General features: G+C 37.3%; 2 protein-coding genes across 2 annotated transcripts; one reads left to right on the top strand and one right to left on the bottom strand.

Moving 5' to 3' along the window:
- The first annotated feature begins 238 nt into the window (after positions 1-238).
- Positions 239-8,445, top strand: cog1 (component of oligomeric golgi complex 1). Its single transcript, XM_039686594.2, has 14 exons — positions 239-621; positions 1,096-1,340; positions 1,436-1,617; positions 1,745-1,915; positions 3,120-3,276; positions 3,351-3,561; positions 4,595-5,380; positions 5,546-5,692; positions 6,310-6,471; positions 6,606-6,730; positions 6,907-7,015; positions 7,140-7,249; positions 7,612-7,693; positions 8,222-8,445. The coding sequence occupies exons 1-14, from the start codon at positions 313-315 to the stop codon at positions 8,357-8,359; spliced, it is 2,934 nt and encodes a 977-aa protein (XP_039542528.2). The 5' UTR covers positions 239-312; the 3' UTR covers positions 8,360-8,445.
- A 1,406-nt stretch (positions 8,446-9,851) lies between these two features.
- On the bottom strand, positions 9,852-19,541 carry rgs9a (regulator of G protein signaling 9a). Its single transcript, XM_039686611.2, has 17 exons — positions 19,356-19,541; positions 17,853-17,949; positions 16,727-16,777; positions 16,513-16,619; positions 16,378-16,429; positions 16,096-16,154; positions 15,096-15,172; positions 14,839-14,920; positions 14,691-14,750; positions 13,156-13,185; positions 13,012-13,073; positions 12,788-12,901; positions 11,703-11,818; positions 11,058-11,145; positions 10,830-10,968; positions 10,417-10,499; positions 9,852-10,251 (listed from the first exon to the last, which is right to left on the bottom strand). The coding sequence occupies exons 1-17, from the start codon at positions 19,419-19,421 to the stop codon at positions 10,095-10,097; spliced, it is 1,440 nt and encodes a 479-aa protein (XP_039542545.1). The 5' UTR covers positions 19,422-19,541; the 3' UTR covers positions 9,852-10,094.
- Between the last annotated feature and the right edge of the window lie 2,393 nt (positions 19,542-21,934).

Below are 21,934 nucleotides of genomic sequence, written 5' to 3'. Positions count from 1 at the left end.
TACATGAAGGGTGATTTTTCTATTTATTTATATATTTATTTATATTATATGCGTGTGTGTGTGTGTGTGTGTGTGTGTGTGTGTGTGTGTGTGTGTGTGTGTGTGTGTGTGTGTGTGTGTGTGTGTGTGTGTGTGTGTGTGTGTTTGATGTTTGTGTCGAAAACAACATACCATGTATGTTGTAGTACCAAACATCCACGTAGGGGGTCGCTGTCTCACTTCATAATGACCTCTGACCCTTGTTTACGTGGAAGGAGAGCTGTTCGTGCTTCCGGGTTTTATTTCTGCAGTCATCTGCCCAGTTTTAAAGAGATGGCTTCGGTACCGGCCCAGTCTCTTCGGGTTTCAGAGATTAAAGACCCCACCGTTTTATTTGAACGGTACGGTACTGATGAGATCCGTGCGATCGAGAGGAAAGTGCGCGGAGAGATAGAGCATAAAAAGGAGGAACTTCGACAGATGGTCGGTGAACGTTACCGGGATTTGATCGATGCTGCTGACACTATCGGTGAGATGAGACAGTGCTCGGAAAGTGTCGTTCAGTCCATCCAGGACATGTACCGGTACTGTCACAAACTGAAGCAGGCGAAACACGCCCCTCAGTCCAGCGGCAAAGCAGAGGTAAAGCTCTCATTCTGGAGTAAGGGGACAAAACAAACAGCATACCAGAAAAATTCAAGTTTTGCTATTATTTATTCTGAGTTTATTTATTCAGCTTCGTCAGAGATATTCCCCTATGTTTGGTTGCTGCTTTCCTGTTTTAATCAATTGACATGGGTCACCGTTAAATACAAATTCAATATGTCACATATTTGTTATAAAAGTTGGCAAAATATAGCTCTAAGATGAAATAATGAAAACTGTTTAATTGCCACAACTGTCAAAAATAAAATCTTACAGTGTTGACACAATATCCAAATGGATTTTAAGTTAACACTGTAAGATTTTATTTTTGACAGTTGTGGCAATTCAAGAGTTTATATGCATTCATCGAAAAAGACATAACCCTGGTTTCTATCAATAAACAATAAATCCTAAAGTTAGAGCTCACTTGTTAAATGCTCATTAGATGTTTTTTTTTTCTTTTTCTGGCAGGGTCAGAAACAGTCCCAGGAAAAATTCTACACGATGGCATCACAAATAAAACTCCTTCTGGAAATCCCTGAGCGGGTCTGGAGCGCAATGGAGTCCTCGCAGTACCTGCAGGCCACACAGCTCTACCTGCTGTGCTGTCACCTTCACAGCCAACTACACTTGGAGGGCGGAGGGCATCAATACAGCCCCGTCCTCTCTCGCTTCCCCATCCTGGTGCGTCAGGTTGCAGCTGCAGGGCATTTCAGGTACACGGGACTGCATTATAGGCTGTCAAAATGCTTTTTAGATGCATCTTTTGGTTTGCGCTTACCTAATAAAGCTAGCTGCCTTTTATTTGTAGGTCTACAATCTTATTGGACAGTAAGTCTGTGTTGCGGGGCAGGGCGGTGTCTGATCAAGCGATCGCCGAAGCTCTGGTCTCCACCATGCTCCTGGAGGACAGCTCCCCTCGACAGGCTCTTGCTGATTTCCTACTGGCTAGGAAAGCATCCATCCAGCAACTGCTCAATCAGCCCCAGCATGGTGAATAACCTTTTTGGCGTATGAATAGTTAAGCTTGTTCTCTTTTATTAGGTTGATTTAGAATATGTCATTACTTTTTCACATGGTTGTTTTTTATACTGATGTGATGCTTCTTTCCCTCTCTTAGGTGCTGGTGTTAAAGCACAGGTTTGTTCTTTGGTGGAGCTGCTGGTCACCACTCTGTATCAGGCATACGCTGTGTTTTATGTGCCTCCGGAGGGCCAAGTGTCTGATACCGGTTTGGGCTGTGGCCTTCTTTTTACTACCTTGGAGAATGTGACCTCCAACACATCTTCTGGTGAGTTTTTGATTTTATGATTACATTGGGATGCTTAAGGGGTCAGCTATGTCAGAAATGAATGGGGCAAAAATGCCACCAAAAGAAGCTAAAATACCCCCCAAATTCAAGATAAGTGGGTAAAAAATGTCCCTGCACAATAAGCTAAATCTATTACAGCTGTCTTGATTAAAGTGAAAAGTAAAAAAGAATGAAAAGTGTTGATTGCGGCATTAAAATTAGATCTGCTCACGTTTTCTTTTTACACATTTTTTTGCATTGACCATTATAACCAATATAACCACATGTTTCTATTCTGCTTGAGCTTATGAATGAATGCAGTGGCCAATTAAAGGTGTTTAGACTGGCCTTTGATAAGGAGTTTTGTTCAGTGGGCTCGCTCACTGACTGAGTTCTTGCAAATCCTGCTTTCATCATTAATAACAAAGTACAGATACGATGTAATTAAGAGATTCATTTCACAGTGTAGATGTTTCAGTGATCATAACAGGAGCTTTTGTGATCGTGAAGAACTCGCAATAGAAGTCATAGTGGGGATGTTCTTTGCTTACGTTATGTACCGGTATTTTATTTGTTGCTAATTAAAAAAACTGTTTGTTTTTCATGCTACTAAACTAACCAATGTGAAGTCTTTCTTTTCTAAATGATACTTTATTTAGCCAATTTATTTAAATACTTGAATGCCATCTTTGAGCAGCATTACACAGTTTGTAATTGAAGTAATTGGTTCCCCGTTACACAGACAATTAGTTTCTAATTTATTAGTAAATTAGGCTTGCTTGAGCTGTTTTAACTGAAATCATCTCGCACTGGTATATCTTAAAATAAGTATTTGCCATTGTTTTGTCTCAAGATGCACAGCAGCAATGTTTTTTTCTAAGACACTTTATAAAAGCTACTTAAATGTCCTAATTGAACTAAAGCTTAATCCTGGTTTAATCTAAGCCCTGTCTGTGAAACCAGGCCTAAGTGTCTGACATAAAAGTTAACACGGATACATTTAATAAGTTAATCAAAAATACACTAATAAAGGCAACAAATGTCCTTGTAAATCAATTACATGAGGGCCTCTTTAATGGAAAAGTTAATTTATGACCCTGAGGGTCACTGTGCAAACCAGCATGACGCTTTGTTCTTTTACATTATGTGTCTTAGTCTAAATAACTTGCCTAAAAGACTCTTTGTGATATTCTGTGAAATCCAGGGAAAGATAAGAAGGTTCTGGACAAGGAGATGAGCACAGGAAGCTGGTTTAAATACCTCCCCCCTTCAGTGATGAACTTCCAGCCTGTCCTGCGGACACTAGCGCAGCCTATACAGAGGGAGCAGCTCAGAGACACGCTGCAGCAGTGGATCGATACGTATGTCCCTCCTACAAATGTTCATTTACGTTTCTCAAATGATTTGTTTTATACGCTCAATTTTCTTGTAATAGCTGCAAGGAGGATATCCGCAGCGGAGTCAGCAGCCTTCTGGTCTACGTGAAGAGTCTAAAGGGTCTGGCTGCGATTCGAGATGCCGTGTGGGAACTGCTCAGCAGCGAGTCCATCAGTCAACACTGGAGTACTGTGTGTCAGTCCCTCCTCGAACGCCCTCTGGCCTTGTGGGATGACCTATTGCAGCAGCTTTTCCTGCAGAGACTTCAGGTACTCATAACTGATTTAACCAGTTTAACTGGTGTGATCCCAATGCAGGTATTCAGGTGAGTACGTTTGCCATTCTAAATTAGAGAAGTGTATCTGACTATATACATAATTCACCATGTCATTATGGTACTACATGTTATTAAGGCACACGGATATATATATATATATATATATATATATATACATATACAGTATATATATATATTAGGGGTGTAACGATAGACGTATTCATATTGAACCGTTCAGTATGAGGTTTTCAGTTCGGTTTTTGGTACGTATTTTTGATACAATAGTATAAAATAAAATAATAAAATAAAATAAACCTTTGTTTATTACTACTACAAGATCACATTTCATTTTGTCCAAGGAGCTGTTTTGTTTTATATGCTCATAAGAAAAGTCAAGAATAGCACCATCATTGCTCAAAGTTAAAAATTATCATACTTTATGATGTTAGTTTTAATAGAAATATTAAAAAACATGAAACATCGAAACATGAAAATTTGAAAGGCTGTTGCTCTAATTATTTGAATACTATTTTGATAACCTATCAATTTGTGCATTTTTTAGTTTATTGAATGAAAATGGAAAAACATCTTTTCCAATGTCCAAATTATATGCTAAAGATACTTTCATGATTATATGCTCCATATATTGTGTATAAATTGTATAAAATATTACAATATTATTATAATAATCATATAATATTATTACTATTGTATTTATGTACACTAGCGTTAAATTCTCTGTCTCAGATGACGACATCTTTTCCTGTCAGCCACCGTAACTTCTGTTTGTTGCGATTCGCAACCTCACCACTAGATGCCGCTAAAATTTACACACTGCACATTTAATGTACATGTTTTGGAACCCGTAATTACCACTGTAATCTTGTGATCGAATCACCTGAGATTGAATGTTAAAACCATGCCTTGGCATCCAAGGTGCGATGTCAGTTATCTCTCTAAACCTTCAGTTTATATATACAGGTAACCCATATCCTCCTTCACGTATGTACCGTTGATCTCTCTAGGCGATCACGCAGGAGGGCACAGAAGGGATCTCCAGCAGCTCCAGACAGTTCTTGTCTTCAGCCTTGCGGGATCTGCAGGGTCAAGCCACAGCTGGGACTTTCAGTCGTGGGGCGCAGTATGAGAGTGACGTTGCAGCTTTCTTGTGGTCTGAATCTCAAGGCGACCTGCTCAGCGACACAGCCTGGGTGGGTGTAGCACAACGCAGCCCGCAGCAGAAGAGCGGCCTGTCCATGAAGACCCAGGCCCTCACCCCCTGCGTTCAGACCTTCTGCTCCTCCCTGGACTCCAAGCTCAAAGCCAAACTAGATGATCTGCAGCACTACTTGCCCTCGGAGGAAAATGGCAAGGAGCCTTCAAAGACGGACCCGGTGACGACTAGCTCTCCAATCAACCGCTTCATGGATGCTGGAGCAGTGGAGGACATTCTTAGGGAGCACTGCCTGGCATGTGTGAGGGACGTCCTTGCCAGCGTTCGTGCTGAACTCACTAATGCCCATGATCAGACCAGAAGCCCCAGCCAGTTAAGTTCAGTGCTTTTTATGGCCAGGCTATGCCAGTCAATGGGGGAACTGTGTCCTAGTCTGAAACAGTGCATCCTGGGAAAGCAGGGAGGCATGGACCCGGTGAACAGAGGCACCCCACGACAGGGCAAGAAGTTGGGTAAAGGGAGCACAGCCAAGGCAGCGGACGTCAGCCCAGCTCAGGCTAAGTGGAGCTGTCTGAAAGAGGAACTTCTTTCCTGCAGCATGGAGGCCTATGGGATCTGGAGCTCGGCACTCACCAGGGTAAGATTATGAAGACGATACGAAACATTCTGAGGACAGGAAATCAACAGATTTCATTCACCAGCTTGATAATGCTCGATAGTAGCATTTTTATGCAGAGTACATATTTAAGGCAGATGTCTTTTAACTTTTTAATGCTTATTAATGCTTAAAAATGCATTTCAGGCACTTGTGGGTAGCTTTGCTGCGACTCTCCATGCAGGAACTGCTGGATCCATCCTGGGGACTGCAACTAATTGGGAGGAACTTGAAATACCGGAAGAAACCGAGTCAGGCAACAGTATAATGTCCAAAATACGCCTTCCTGTCCAGGTAACAACTACATTTCTCCTTTTATTAATAATATTATTATTATTAACATGAAGGTAACACTTCCTTTTACAGTCCAGTTACCCATGTAAATACTATGTACTCATTTTAGTAACTACAATTACTGGGTGATAACTAGTACTAACCCTGAACCTACCCCTGTTCCATGTACTTACCTTATATTAGCCAGTACTTTATAGGTAAGTACACTGTAAGTACTGTACAGTAAAAGGAAACGTAACCAACATGAATACTTTAATATATACATTAAGGAGACCTAATGTGGGATACACAATTTCTTATACCTTATTGTATACAGAGTTTTCAAACTTTTCAGTGCCAAATCTCTAATAGTTTCTTATTTTTACAGACTAGAATAATAGCAGTTAATCTGTTTTACAATTTTGTAAATGTTTTATTTAATTATTTGTTTAATTATTTCATAAAATCCTACGTTTTGTATAATACTTGCATTATACTATTTTTTTTGTGCGCTCCTTAGCACCCCCTTGTGGCCTTCTGGATTATGTATTGCACAGTGTTGTATGGAATAGAAAGGATGTCTTCATATTAATTGTAAAATAATTGTTTGCCATTTTCTTTTCTCTCTCTCTCTACAGCCATCATGGTATGTTCAGTCGTTACTCTTCCATTTGTGCCTTGAGGTCAATAGAGTTGGAGGTCACGCGTTACCAAAGGTCACTCTGTTGGACATCTTGCGGAGTTGTCTAGACCAGGTGGTGAGTGAGTATGAAAGACTCACTCAGAACACACAGAGCAAGGTGAGGCGATCGATTAAATCTCTCCCTTATTCTTCCATTCTTTCTTTTCAGTCACCGTTGTAATGGAATAATTCCAAAAACCAAATGTTTGTTGTTCTGTCTCATGCCGTTCTTTCCTCCCTGTCTCTCTGCAGGATGCAGGCCTCCCCATGACCCAGAACAGAGCTTTGCAGCTGTTGTTTGACCTTCGGTATCTCAGTGCCACTCTAGGGTCCCGTCTCGAAGAGGGTAGGAGTTCCCGTTCTCACCAAGACCCAAGGTAACCTGTTCACAAGCTGAGGATGGGCACAAGTTTTCAGGAAGTAACAGCAAAGATCTATCATAAAAACACAATCATAGCATGACCTTCCAACTTTAAAACAAAGCACAACCGATTACATCAAGAATAGCTTATGACATCTTACACTTTTCCTTCATTCTTGCTGTTTGTTAAAGGATCCAGCAGGTCTGTGACTCCCTGGAAAGTCACATTGATCCATTTGACCTGGATGTTTTCACTCCACATCTGAACAGCAACCTGAACCGGCTCTCACAAAGGACTTCTGTGAGCATATCTCCCACTAACCCTGTTTTCATTTCAATTGGCCTGTTCTTATGTGATTTAGATTGGCATAATGTTTGTCGTCTTTTTTGTATTGAATATTGTTTTGTCTAATGTTGTTCTTTAGGTGCTTTTAGGATTGTTGACTGGCACAGAGAAGCAGTTTACCTCTAGGACCAACAATATCAACTCTCAGGAACCATACAACATCCTTCCCTTGGCTAGCAGCCAGATCCGGTGAGTGTAAAGCTCTTGCCCTTCACACTGTTTAACTCATTGTTATTTATGGATAGTTAATTGCTATCATGCTGCGTGAAGATAATAAAAATATATTTTATGTTGGAAACTTCATATATTATATACATATACATGAAGTATATACATATACTTCATATTTAGATGAGTAAAATTATACTTGTATATTTTTGCAAATAAAAATGGAAAATTTCTCATATTGTTTTTTATTATATTTTAATTAATTATAATTAAATTATTTTTGCGAAATGTAGTAATTTCATCCATTCATTTAGTTTTTAATTTAAAAAAAATTCAATTTAGTGTATTTAAATATATAATTATACATTCCTCCCCCCCTCAAGGTTTGGTTTGCTGCCACTGAGTATGACAAACTCTCGCAAGACTAATTCAGCCACACGTGGAGCAGATGTCACTAGATCACTGGTAGGTTGGTTAAACATTTGTGTAAAATACCTCTTCTGGTATGTTTAAAAGAAACATATTTATTGATTTTCATTGAAAAAAGACTTTATGTTATCATGCCTTTGCAAATGAGCCACTTTCTACCAATGCTCCCAGTTTTACGTGGCCTAGCAGAAGAGATGCTGGATCTCAAGGCGATAGGTGACGTCATATTGCGTGGTGCTACTACATTTTTTTGCAGTGAGCTTGCAGTGCATAGTTTTGGACTTTTACTTGACAAGAACTTGATTCACTCTGATTGCATCAGCTGATATGCTTTGTGAATGAAACCCGAGCACTTGAGTTTAATACTTCTGTATCATAAGCAAAAAAGCATCATGTAGTTACAGATTTCTCCACTGGCTTTAAACCTGCTAAATCTTCTGCTTGTGGTGACAATTTTTGGCTCTAACTGTGAAAAACTATTCAGGGCTCTGTACCTGCTTTGAGATGCAAATCCATTTTTAAGGCAATTGATATATTTATATTTATGTATATATATATTTTTAGGTGGCACCCTCCTCTGCTTCTGCTCCACATGACAGTTTCCGGCCAGGAAATCTCTTCAGACAGTTGGCAGATCAAGAAGAGGAGTCCGCAGCCCCTTCTCTCTTTAAATTAGGCTGGCTTTCTGGCATGGCCAAATAAACTTTTATAAAGTTGTTTGTTTTTTTTAACCGAGTACAACACTATGTCAAATAATATTTAAAATACATTTGGAAATGTAAAAACTTTGTTCTGTGTTGCTTATTCTTTCAAAATCACATAATATAAAGAGAAATTTCAAAGCAAAGCATTAATAAAAAGGGAAAGATTAATTGAACATTACTTTGTATTTGAAGAGTTCAGGTGCAAAAGCCTCTAAGTGCCATTAGCACATTTTCTATTATTTAGTGGCATTTAATTATTTTATTCTGATTTAATATGTTAAGTGAATTTGGGTGTAAATGTATAGTTTAGCTCTAATCCTCAGTTAGTTACCCTTATTAAGATTTTGCTTGTGTATATTTAATTTAAACATTTTTTGGTTAGCATAAGTAATGCTTCTCCAACACTGCAAGCACTGTTACAACCACCATACAATACTGCACCAATGAACACGCCGTCTTATATTGTTTTACAGTAAGAGATATAGGTATCGCCATGACTACTGCACACATACAAAACGTTCACATGATAATGGGAAACTGCTAACGTTATATGGAGAGCAATTGAAGGTAATGTAATCTTTGTGTTGGATGAAAAAAATCCCTGTGCAAAAGCAAATGTGATCTGAAAAAGCAGCTCATTTCACAGCAGTCATCCATTCCACGTGTATAATTTAACCCGAGAATATGTCATTTTGTTACAGAATTTAGCCAGCTACAAAAACATATTTGGATGCAGCAATACAAATTATTAGAACTAGCTATTCGGCAGTGATATGTACACTGATGTCATGTTTTACTGTTATTTTTTATATTTGGTAGCAATTATGTGTTCAGTTAATTTAATGGAAGAAGTTTAAAGGAGAAGTTCTCACCCCCATGTCATCCAAGATGTCCATGTCTTTCTTTCTTCAGTCGGAAAGAAATTAAGGTTTTTGATGAAAACATTACAGGATTTTCTCCATATAATGGACTTCAATGGGAACCAAACAGTTCAAGGTCCAAAAGACAGTTTCAGTGCAAACTGTTCAAAGGGCTTTAAACGATACCAGACCATGAATAATGGCCTTATCAAGTGAAATGATCCCTCATTTAATAAATAAATAACAAAGTTTAAGTTTTATAAGCTCAAATGCTCGCTTTGCTCTGTTCTGTAATGTGCGTTTGTGACTCTCCTGTTCGAACTCGTTTATCAAAATGAATGAATCTTTTTCCGAGTCAATTTGTTCACTTAGTTCGTTGAATGAACCAAATGACTCAAAAAAAGATTCGTTCATTTTGAGTTCAAACAGGAGAGGCAAGAACTTATAAACACTTAAACTTTTTTATTTATTTTTGAAATGACTGACCGTTTAGCTTGATAAGACCCTTATTCATCGTCTGGTGTCGTTTAAAGCCCTTTGAACAGTTTGCAGTTTGCACTGAAACTGTCTTTTGGACCTTGAACCGTTTGGTTCCCATTAAAGTGCATTATATGGAGAAAAATCCTGGAATTTCTTTTCGACTGAAGAAAGAAAGACATTGACATCTTGGATGACATGGGGCTGGGGGTGAGTAAATTATCAGCAAAAGTTTTTTTTAAAGTGAACTACTCCTTTAAGTTTAGCTCGTTGTGAGACTTTGTATCGATATGTACATGCAGAGCACCCAAAAAAGTCAAGAAACATTTTAAGGATCTCTTTTAATTAGTCAGATTATTAAGTAAAGCATTTTCCAGCATGCATCTTTGTCTCTTTCTATTTGCGATCTAGTTTGCTGGCCATCAGTTTTTTAATGTCTACGGGTCCAGATGCAGCTTCTGCCTTGGCTTTCTCTTCCTGCTCCTTTTGCCAGGTGATGATGGGGCTGATGCTCTGCCTGCGGCTCCTGCTGTTTTGCTCCAGCTGGGTATCACTAAATGGGGGAGAACAGGTCTTTTTATGGCAAAATACTGCGGGTTTGGTGACATGTTTTATATAAATGAGTAGTTGTGTAGAATTGCAATAAAGACAATCAGTAGCAAAATGTACTAGCTGAAGAGGATGAAAACGCATATACACACAAAACAAACTGACTTACCTGAAATTGTGTGGCACTGGTGAAATGGCCTTTTTCTGTATTTCCTTATAAACTGGTGACTTCAGGTAGCGATAAAAGGTATCCTAAATAACAAATACAGAGTTCAGAAATGTCCAGTGTACAGCTTTTCTTTTTTTTTTAAACAAATTTATTAGTAAGTTAAAATCTCAACAGTTAGTAATACCGCTTCATATTATAATTATCATCAAACCATACTGCGATCTGAAGAGACTTGCAGTAAATACTGTACAGCGTTAAAGGTAGGGTAGGCAATTTCAGAGAGCCTAGCAATTTTGTCATTTTGTCACTGTAATCGCACTACTGTATGAAATTTCATAGCATTTCATCTCTATTACAAAGCATACAGAATGCAAGTGTCCATCAAAAAAATAGAGGCGAGAATACAATCGCACCTTTTTCATCAGCATGAAGATGTGGGTCTGAGCACCATCCAGTACATATCGGTGAGGATGCTCCAGGCCCTTTACTGTAATACCCATTGTCCTGCCATCAATATTGATCCAGCGTGGTGCTCCTGGGGCCAAAAAGGTTCTATAAAAAAAATCAGATGTTGAGAAATGGAGGCCTGCCATGAAAAATACATGTAAAGCAATAATGTGCAAAAATAATGTGTATCTGACTTGAAAATGTGTTCTGCTTTCTCTGACATAGAAGCTGCTGTGCCCCATTTCAACTCCTCAGCGGCTTCCCAGAAAGCCAGATTCTCACCTGCAGTGAAAATGAAAAGATGAAAAACACATTCAATAACTAATATAAATAGTTTGCCTAAAAAAAATGGAAATTCTGTTACTTACCCTCATTTTGTTTCACAAACATATAAATTACAAAGATATATAATGAAAGTAAATAAGCACTGGAACTGTCAAAACTATTAAAATCATTCATGTTAAATGGCATAAAGCTGAAATAAAATAAAATATAACTATAACATAAACTTAGTAATATGTTATATTTAAACATAATAATAGAAAACATAATATTAAAACATAATAATAGAATGACAAAAGCACATAGCAAAATGACTAAAATTAAAATGACAACTAAAATATACCAATAAAAGCTAATTCAAAATATTAATACATACTATAATAGTACATAAATAATACAAAAATGACACCATAAAAGTAATCCTCAAAAGTGTTTTTTCCAGTTCACAATGGTGGTCTAAATCATTTGTTTGACAGATATGATAGATAATGATCATAATAGACATTTTCTTCTCTATACCAACTATTAGTCAAAGCATTAATTAAATATTCACAAACCACTGAATTCCTTCTTCAGGAAAATTTTGAAGTCTGCACGGCCTCGTGGGTCATTGAGCAACTCATAGAAGCTAAAGGACCAGCGCTCCACTCTCATCTTTGTGGGAACTTCAACACTGTAAAAAATATATTACACCAAAGTCATATAAAGTTACATTGTGTAACTTTTGCCATTCTAATGGTTAAAGTTTATAGTTTAAATTAATGACAGAATTTTCACTTTTGGTCACTCACCCTCATGTCATTACAAACCCGTAAGACTTTCGCTCATCTTCACAAAGAACATCTTTTAGATGAAATCTGAGAGCTTTCTGTCCCCCCATTGACAGTCTACTACACAACTACCATTTTCAAGGGCCAGAAAGGTACTAAAGACATCATAAAATTAATCCACATGACTCCAGTGGTTCAACCTCAAATTTATAAAGCTCTATAATTTTTTTTTAGAAAGCTAAATCTCCAACGCGTCTTCACACAACGTCACGCATGTGTCGTAGTGCTCTCGTGAACCTGAGTAGGAGATTCATATTTTGTAAATAAAGTGGTAAATTATGTTTTTTTGCACAACTTAAGTTGCATCGCTTCATAAAATTTAGGTTAAACCACTGTAGTCACATGGATTACTTTTATGATGTCTTTAGTACCTTTCTGGGTTTGAAAGTAGTAGTTGTGTAGGCTGTCAATGGAGGGACAGAAAGCTCTCAGATTTCATCAAAAAGATCATCATTTGTGTTTCGAAGATGAACGGAAGTCTTGGAACGGCATGAGAGTGAGAAATAATTAAAGGCAGAATATTCATTTTTGGTTGAACTAAACCATTCATAAACAAAACTGCAATAACTGCAGTTCCAATAGCCGGAACTGCTTATCTCTTATCTCGTCGTCCCGCCCAGTCTAAAATAGCCCAAACATGAACACTTATAGGCGTACCGACAAAAGCACAGTTTGGAAGATGGATTTATGATGCACTAGCTCGACATTATATAACTTTTGTAAACATTAAACAAAACAAAGCTATATAGTGTAACTTTAAAAATGAATGAATTTAACTATAATTTGTTTAGAAAGCTCTCAGGGAATCTTACTCTGCCATGTTCAACTCCCAATAAGAGTCATCATCCGTTTGCCAGGGATTACTAGGGAGGCAGGGCACGAGGAACGGGTCATGGTTCATAAATGTCGCCATATACTTGACCAGGCTGAATGTAAAGAAAAAGATATTTAGAAAAAAAAAAAGCCCATGAATTTAGGTGACAACTAAAATTGATAGCGGCAACTGCTCTGTTTTGGTGGGCTAATTTTGACTTACGCTCCAAGAGATACTGTAGACTTGACTCTTGACCTCATGACAGCCTGTTGTGTGTAGATGATCTAAAATATACAGTTGGAACCAATTAATCAATATCATTCATTAAAATACTCTAAATGTGTGTAAAGAATCAATGTCACTTACGATTCTTCTATAATAATCGTAGGTTTTTTTCTGAAAAAGATGGAGAAACAACATCCTGTTACATGTTATGAAATGTTTCTGATAAGACACCACACATGCTATTCTGCCAAACACAAGTGATATACAGTATTAGTGTGATACATACAAAGTATCTTGCCAAACACAAACAAGCACAAGCAACTACATATAGACACAGTCTAAATTACAAGGATAAATTGTGGCACACTATATTTACACACTTGCACACACATATAGTATTTCTGAGTGTTTCTATGATATTCAAGGAAGGAAAGGATAGTTTGTGCTCTCTCATGTTTGTGAGTGTGTACTGAAGTATTCGTACAAATCTGTGTGGAAAGGAAAGAGAGAAAAGGAAACAGTCACACCAACAGATTCACGGTCTTATCTCTCAAAGCAGTCAAACAGAGTTATATACACAACATATTATAAGGTTACATAATATTATTATGATTGATCATGACAGATACACAACTGTTCGAATGTTTGGGGTTTTGATGTTTTTGAAAGAAGAATCTTATGTTCACCAAGGTTACAATAATACAGTAACACTGTAATATATTATTGGAATTTAAAACGTCTCTTTTCTGTTTTAATTTTAAATGCAATTTATTCCTGTGATGCAAGGCTAAAATTTTAGCATCATTACTCAGTTGGGGATATTCAAATTAAATGACCCATCATTGATCACCTCTACCAAACTTGATTGTCTTTTTTTCCCATGAATAGACAAACACTGTTAAGTTGTCTTGATTGATATTGTGAAGCAGCTTTGATACAATCTGTATTGTAAAAAGCGCTATATAAATATATTTGACTTGATTTGACCTTTGCTCAGTGTTCAATATTTCATTCCTAGTTTAAAATAAATTGTATATTTGCAAGTTATCCACAGAAGCAGCCGCAAAACAGTAATTTAATGATAAGCTGCCCTTGTGTATTTCCAACAGGCCCTTTGAGGGGAAAGGGGCGGTGAGTGATGGGGATCTCCTCGAAAGATCAGCAGGTCAAAAATCCTCTTAAATCGCAAAGAAGATTGTGAGAGAATCTACATGTCCAGCCCAGGACTGAGACAGACACACTGCTAATCGGCTCTATAGTAAGAGCCTTTCAAACCACACTGCGTTCAGTAGTCTTACCAATGGAGTCCCTTCCATAGTAACATAAGCATTAAAAGGGATAGTTTACCCAACTCACATCATGCTGTACCAAAATGTTCCTGTGACCAATAAAATAGGATTTTGAGAGTTGCCTCCATGTTTCATCCACAGAATAGGTGCCAATTGGGTTCAATGCCTTTTGGTTCCAACAGTCAAAATATATTATTTTTTTATGTTCTACAGATTAAAGAAAGTCATAAGTGTTTTAAAATATATGAGTATGAATAACTGATGACAGATTTTTCATTTTTGGTACCGTTTTAATTTCATAATAAACTGTCACATCAGTCATTATTGATGCTCTGGATGAGTACGTGTGGTGACTATTGAGGGCTCACATGGAAACTCACCAGTTACCTCCTCTGCATTAGGGTCAATATGACGATCCAGGACATCCATAGCACTGTGTGTTTGTGGCTGTAGACACATATAAGAAAAGAAACTGTATCTTCATCATAGTGTCTTCAAAGCAACTGATTACTAGCAGCTACTGCCGACCACTTACTGGAGGCCTGTGGACAATCCAGTAGGCTCTCTCCTGACAGTCAAACACAACTCTGTCTGCCTTCTGACGCATCTTCCCAGCCCTTGAAAAAAACAGAACACAATTAAATCAAGCAAGCACTAATAACATGATAGTCCTAAAAAAGGAAGTAAAAGGACCAACCACATGACAGAAATATAGCTGATGGACACTGAAAAGACTGAAGAACTAGTGACTATGCGCATTTGCAAAGACAGCAGAAGAGTATAGAAACTCACTGGTACTGCTCTTTAGCTTGCATCACAATAAAATCCCATTTGTGGTTCATCCATTTGTGGAGTTTGTTGTATTCCTCCTGTAAAAATACACAAAAATGTTGCTTCATAATGTCATTAAAGTCGACAGGAAATTGACATTCACCCTATTTACTTTCTAAATGCATGTTATTGGTTTATTTATGCAAAACAAATTTCCATAAAACAGGTTGCATTGTGTGTGCTTGGTTAAATATAAAACGTTTTTTCTCAAGACGCCGGTAATTCTCAAAAAATGAGAATTACCGATGTCCACTTCTCACAAACATGAAATATTAAAATGTGACTAAAACAACTCAGATATCGCCGGTCAGTTCATACTGCCATTATCACTTTTTCCCACAAGCGGATGCGTTGAGACCTGTTTTCCTGTTTGGTCATGTGACATTCGGCATAAAGCCTATTGTGAATGATTCACCCATTTATCTATTTATTTATTTATTGACCCTGTAATTTTAAAGCAACAAACTTCTCTCTGGTGACGTATATAAAACTTTCGTACAACTGCAAGCTCACATTCAGATCTGCCTCCATTCAATCAACAACTAACGAATAGAAGTCCTGCCCTAAATTGTTTTCTTTTTCTAAAATACTGTAGTATTTATTATAAATAATTTATCTGTTCACATCATTTTTTTTTTAAATTAAAGTGCCCTCGTAATCTTTAATCAAAATAACTTTCCCACAATTTTGTAGTGACATCTCATCTCTGATGACGTTTTCACACAGCAACAGAAAGCCACACCATCCAACTATTCAGTCAATTCCCAATGGAAAAATTCAAGTCCTGCCCTACATTTTTTCTTGTTTGAGAAGCAGTTTCACTCGAATATATACATCACAATAGGGAAGAAAAGACTATAACAAAGTCTATTTCATGCTGACTTTAAAATGATTAGAATCATATTTTTATTACAAAACAATAGCTTCACTAATGAGTTATCAAATTAACATTTTTACGTACCTGTTCATAAGCATCAAGTGCTCCCTTTTTTCGAATGTTTCTCTTTGCCAGATAAATTGCTTTAGTGACAGAAAATACTTTTATTAGAAGATGGTGACATACAAGCATGTTTCTTTAAATAGGTAAATGAAAGACCTCTGGTCAGCAGCTTTTCATCATATACAGATTCATTTTAAATTGTAATTATAAATCACACTTCAAAAAAATTGTTATAAATTCTTTATGTGATGTGTTTTTTCCTTCTGCAGCCAGATGTTTGTGAATAGGCAGAATATTACAAACCGTAATCGGTGTCCTCAGCTTTCAATTTCTGCACAGGCCAGAAATAGGGGGTCTGGACAGAGGGGAAAGGTCAACTGATTACTATTCACCATTATTTAAATAAATTAAAGACACAAGGTCTACTGACACAATTACCTGAAAGCGGTACAAACTGCCATCTGGTCTGAGGACAAGCTTTTTGTGATCCTGCAGAGGGTAGATGTAGCCGAATGCCACTAACATTGTTCCAAATGCTTGAGCCTCTGCCAAAGGGTATTCAATGATATTATTGAGCTGAGTAATGTATTCAAACACATTTAAATGATATTTTTAGACCATTAATTATTTAAAACAATATATTTTCAGTTACCATCATTGTCCATGCTCATATGTTTGGAGATCCATGCAACAATGTCCTGACCTATCAGACAAGCAGAAACTATCATGACAACTCTAAAAATAGCACATAAAGTAATTAAGTGTTTTTTATAAAGTAAAGAAGTGTTATAAAGTAAAAAGTAAAGAAGTTAAATTGAATTAAAGTAAAATAAAAGTATTACATTACATTACATACAACTCATTTTTAAGCATGTCAGTGTATGACACTAAATTGTGATGAAATGTTATAGAAAATGAAAATGTTCATGAATTTTGAACATTTGTGCTTTATAAATCTCAAGCTTATTACTATAAGACCCAGTTACATGTAAAATTAAAGGGGTGATGAACTGAGAAATCAAATTTTCCTAAGCTTTTGACATCTAAGAGGTCATTATATTATAAGAATATCCTGTAAGTTTCAGAACTGAAAACTTGTTAGTCCAATAAAAGCTCTTATTGACACCAGGCTCAGCAAACGACTCGTTTTTAAAAGGGGGGAACTATGACGTCAAAGAGGATAAAACACCCCCCCCCCCACAGAAGAAGATCAATGCCTACTTTAGCCCCGCCCACCGATTCGCGCATTACACGCATAGCTAAATAACATAGATGCCTACCTCATGATGACAAACCGGATCAAGACAGAAACTCATAATATAACTGTTATTCACTCACAGCAGTGGGTGTTTACTTCCAAGTCTTCAATGCGAGACGCCCATTAAAAACCGAGCGTTCCCAAAACTAGGGAAGAAAATAGCCTATTACTTATTAATTTTGATGTTTTTTTATGTAAAAACCAAGCGAACATCATAAGTTGACCTCAGAAAACAATATAAAAAAATGTAAAAAGCCAGTTCATGACCCCTTTAAGTTAAAGTTCCTGGCTCGCTAGATTTGTCGACAACCCTTGCAGAGATTAAAGAGCAACTTGGGAACCTAAAGTAGTAAAGGTCTCATCCAATTGAAGTCTGCTGTATATAGCCAGTGCCGTCAGATTATGATCTGGCAGCACATAGCTTGTGTTTGTATATAGACCGAAAGGGAATGTACAGTGTACAATGCATGGTGATCTGTGAACAGTGTTAAGATTCAGCAAGACTCCATTACAAACTCACCAACGATTGCATGGGGAATGGTTGTAACATTTAGCTTCTGTTCTGATCCCTTCACTCCAGTCGATGGGTCCTGCATCTGAACCACTACGGCCTCCAACTGTGAAATTCAGGAAGTTTGTTTAATATATAAATTAAAATATAAGAAGTTAATATATAGATGAAAGTGCTAAAGGATACAATACAATGCTCAAGAAAGGGCAGTGTCACAACTTTTGAAGATAAATGCAGGAAATAGAGTTCACAACAACTATATTTAACAAAATATAGCTGAAGCAGTGAAAATCAGTCATGACTGTCCGTCACATTTCAGAATGAGCTTCAGCTGTACATGTTGACCCGTCCCACATACTTCTTTTTACAGTCCTGTTACCCATACTATGTACTTATTGTAGTAATCACAATTACTGGGTAATAACTAGATACTAACCGTGAACCTACCCCTAAACCTACCCCTAACCCATGTACTTACCTTATATTAGCCAGTACTTTCTAACACTGTAAGTACACTGTAAGTACTGTACAGTAAAAGGAAGCATTACCAAGATTTCCTTACAAGACAAATTTACAAATATCACAAATCCTGCATATTTATAAATATATTTTTTCCAGTAGATGTTGTGCTATGGCAGAGGTTTCAAAGACAAGGCCATAGAATAGCATGAGAAAACCTTGCCTGTTTATTTTCCCAAATTGTGTGGCATTAAATATTTGTTAATAGTTTTCATACTATAGATGTATAAACCCATACATTTTAAAACTATCTTTTAAAATCAATAGTTTATTATAAGTCAGCAGGGAAGGGCCTGTTGACCTAAATAAAAAACAACCTTGTATCGTTATATTTGATTATTATTCCCTAATGAACATTTTTATACATTACACTTATAAGCATATACATGAGCTCTGCAAGGGTAACAACTAAAATACATTTTTGTTACAGGTAACAGTTAGTCCAGTCTGGTCTTTGACCTAAAATGAGTTTGACACTCCTGTACTATGGCAACTTCCGTGGCCTTTCGCAGTTCTTAAGGCAAGCTGTCAGATGTGACATCATGCCAGGCTAATTGGATTTGAACCAGAAAGCTCTTTTAGAGTGAATCTCTTCAATGAATAAAATCTCTCCAAGAAGCTAAGAATAAACACAGGATACAGAAACAGCAAGAAAATAAAAATACAGTTATATATTTGGATATTCTATTTGTTTGAGTTTTTGGTTTTCATTTGAATCATGACACTGTTAGAATCACATATTATAGTTGTTATTATTATATCATTAAAAAATGAAGTGTTGGAAAGTAAATGTAAATGTACTGTATGAATTGATGAAACTCTACCAGGCATTGTATTGGGGTAGGCCTATATTTACAACAGCAAACAGACTTAACAATACAAATAGTTAATTATAAAGTAAGGTCTTTAAAAGGGAGTTAATTGTTCAATAATAGATCAATAAACTAAATAAATCATCACTTGCTAACTTTGCCTTAACGTAATGAACTTTACCTTTTTAAGGCAGGACATCCGTGGCCGATAATGTTGTCCATGGTCTCGGTCTGATCTTATTGTCATTTTGCAGTCCGCAAAAATAATTATTTAAAAAACAGAAAACAATTCCTGTTGTCGACAGCCTTAATTAGATTTTAAGTTCAGGATTTCTGAGAGTGGAGGACAGTGCAGATCCCTGCTGCACGCGCAGCACAATACAGAAGCAGGGACTGGCAAACATAAGAAAGTGACAGTCAGCGGCCAATCACAGCGCAGCATCAGAGCATCAGCGGGTGATGCGCTGCTGAAAAACACCAACTGGCGGCGACAGAGAGGCACACACTCTACCGCCACTGTTTCCTATGGGAATGCACTTCATTTCATTTTATCTGCGCTGTTTTTCCATCACCAGAAATTGCCGTTTCAGTTACAGCCTGATTAAAGGCCTGTAAGAAATTCCTCAGCTGAGCAATATTGGTCCCCTGAATGTAATCTTTCAGAAACAGTAAGCAGATGTAGCCTAATGCTATTGTAAACAAGTACAATAATTTCTTCTCAAAACATGTTTTACATATTCAGAAATGTGTAATACACTTGACTTGCATAAGATTCAGCTGCTATAATTTACATGGAGGACTGCCTTATGGGGGTTGACGTGTTAGATCACACGACCAGCCGAACACTTCACTTTATCCCAGGGAGCAGCTTTTCATTGGGAACTGAATCCAGAGCATCCAAGGCGGCCGCTCCTTTAGGAGTTCAATTGGATGGGGGCACATAAGTTCATTCTGATATTAAGTTAAAGGTGCACTCATCAATCCCAGCAATGATTTCACATCAGGACATTTTAATGCCAACAGCCTTTATGAATGTGTAACCCACTCCATAGCTATTTTTAAAAGACTGATCAAGTCTTCATCTCATGTCAGTGAGTGTACACCATTTTAATGATTTTCCACGAAAGTGCTATAAGGCATATCATCACTTGTCGTAAAGAGAAGACCACATTCCCTCCATTGGCCCTAATCATTCATGGCCTCTCAGTCCGCATCCTTTGAATTGGCTCTATTCCTCTCCACCTATATTCACCTATTCCGCTTTGAATCGAGCTAAGACAAGCAGATAGTTTTGAACACTGGCTGGTTATGTATTGAATAACAATTCAAGAATTGTTATTTTGATTAGAAAACCCATGCTAAAATGTATCAAATACGATACATCTTTTGAGGACCGTTTGTGGCTTTGTGGTTCTCTCTCTCAATCATCATTGTGTTACATTGCATTCAGTGGCGTATGCATGTTCATATTGGCCCGGGCGGATTGGGTGGCCCGCAGCTTGGGCCCGGGGAAAGTGATTTCAACGGAAGGGGCCTGTTAAAACAATTTTATAAGGGGCCCAGGGCTAACTTATATGCCACTGATTACATTATATGTTTTGACCCCTACAGTTAAAACTACAGTGCGAGGAAAAAAATATCAATGTTGTTTTTGATTAGAAAAGTAAGCAATACATATAATCGTTAATTTGCAATTTTCCGACAACCTGCATTGTCTGGTCTCTAGACCTTGACATCAACGAGGAGACATGGAAGGCAGTCTTAAACAGGGTTTACTCCTCCTCTCTTTGCTCTCATCACAGAATCATGTGGTTCAGAAAGCCCACTGGTCTTAGCTCGCATCTATTGACCCAGAGTGTGACAGGTGTCATTCTGGTTCAGCCACTTTAATTCATGTTCTGGCCCTGCATGCCCTGCCCTGTTTTCCTTTTAGAAGCAAATGTTTGTCTCATTGTCATGCAGCCAACCTCTGTGGAAATCCCACTTTGTCAATTACAATTACCAATTCCTTCTTATTTGAGGTTCTCCAGCCTGGCCATTCTTTGCTTTCTTATTTCTCAGACTTAGTGGCCTTTTTTAAACTCTTTTGGCTAGGCGGTTAACTCAGTTGAATTGGAAGAGCCCTCACCCTTTCACACTCGCTGGGTTAGAGATGTTTTTATTTCTTATACTCTCTTTGCAATAGTGCTATCTTTGTCAAGCTTTGGGAACCCATTGTGACCATGTCCAAACTCTCCAGCTTGACCCTGCTTTCAGTGTTTGATTGGATCCCACCCCCGACCTGAACCCCACCAATCACCACCAATCACCATGCAGCCAATATAATAATTTTCTGTTGCCTGGCTAAGTTGGTTTACATGTAGGGTTTTATTGGATTGCACTATAGTAGTTTTTTGTTCTGTTTTGTGGGACTTCAGTGTATCTGTTTGCTGTTTTACCGTTACATATTTTAACGTGTCATGTCTTTTTGTCTCCCATTGTTCCTGTTATTTTCTTTTTGTTTTTTTTGCAATGCTTAAAATGTATAAATAAAACTTAAATTTAAAAAAACCAAAACAAAGCATTTAAACATCATCTTAAGATAGATTATTGGGAGCTATAGGCCTTCAGTGAGAAATGATATTTATTTATTTATTTATTTTTATGCAAGCAGTCTGCTGACCAGCACTGTTATAAAAATCTCATTGACTTACACTACAATCAGAATTTCACCTTTGTTTTTGCTATAAAAATACCAACATCTTCATCAAATTTGTTTCT

The sequence above is a fragment of the Pimephales promelas genome, chromosome 3 (genome assembly GCF_988280905.1).
Source record: "Pimephales promelas chromosome 3, fPimPro1.hap1.1, whole genome shotgun sequence".
Taxonomy (NCBI): Eukaryota; Metazoa; Chordata; class Actinopteri; order Cypriniformes; family Leuciscidae; genus Pimephales; species Pimephales promelas.
Note: the sequence above shows the minus strand (reverse complement) of the source record. Positions and strands in the feature narration are given on the sequence as shown.

What these genes read in the sequence shown, in the direction of transcription:
- cog1 (XM_039686594.2), top strand. Translation starts at nt 313, where the DNA reads ATGGCTTCGGTACCGGCCCAGTCTCTTCGGGTTTCAGAGATTAAAGAC. An exon ending in CTCAGAACACACAGAGCAAG is followed by an intron (nt 6,472 to 6,605) that starts GTGAGGCGATCG and finishes GTCTCTCTGCAG; the next exon opens with GATGCAGGCCTCCCCATGAC. An exon ending in CAGATGTCACTAGATCACTG is followed by an intron (nt 7,694 to 8,221) that starts GTAGGTTGGTTA and finishes ATATATTTTTAG; the next exon opens with GTGGCACCCTCCTCTGCTTC.
- rgs9a (XM_039686611.2), bottom strand. Translation starts at nt 19,421, where the DNA reads ATGACAATAAGATCAGACCGAGACCATGGACAACATTATCGGCCACGG. An exon ending in GCAGTTTGTACCGCTTTCAG is followed by an intron (nt 16,430 to 16,512) that starts GTAATTGTGTCA and finishes CCCTCTGTCCAG; the next exon opens with ACCCCCTATTTCTGGCCTGT. An exon ending in TTGACCCTAATGCAGAGGAG is followed by an intron (nt 13,186 to 14,690) that starts GTAACTGGTGAG and finishes CATCTTTTTCAG; the next exon opens with AAAAAAACCTACGATTATTA.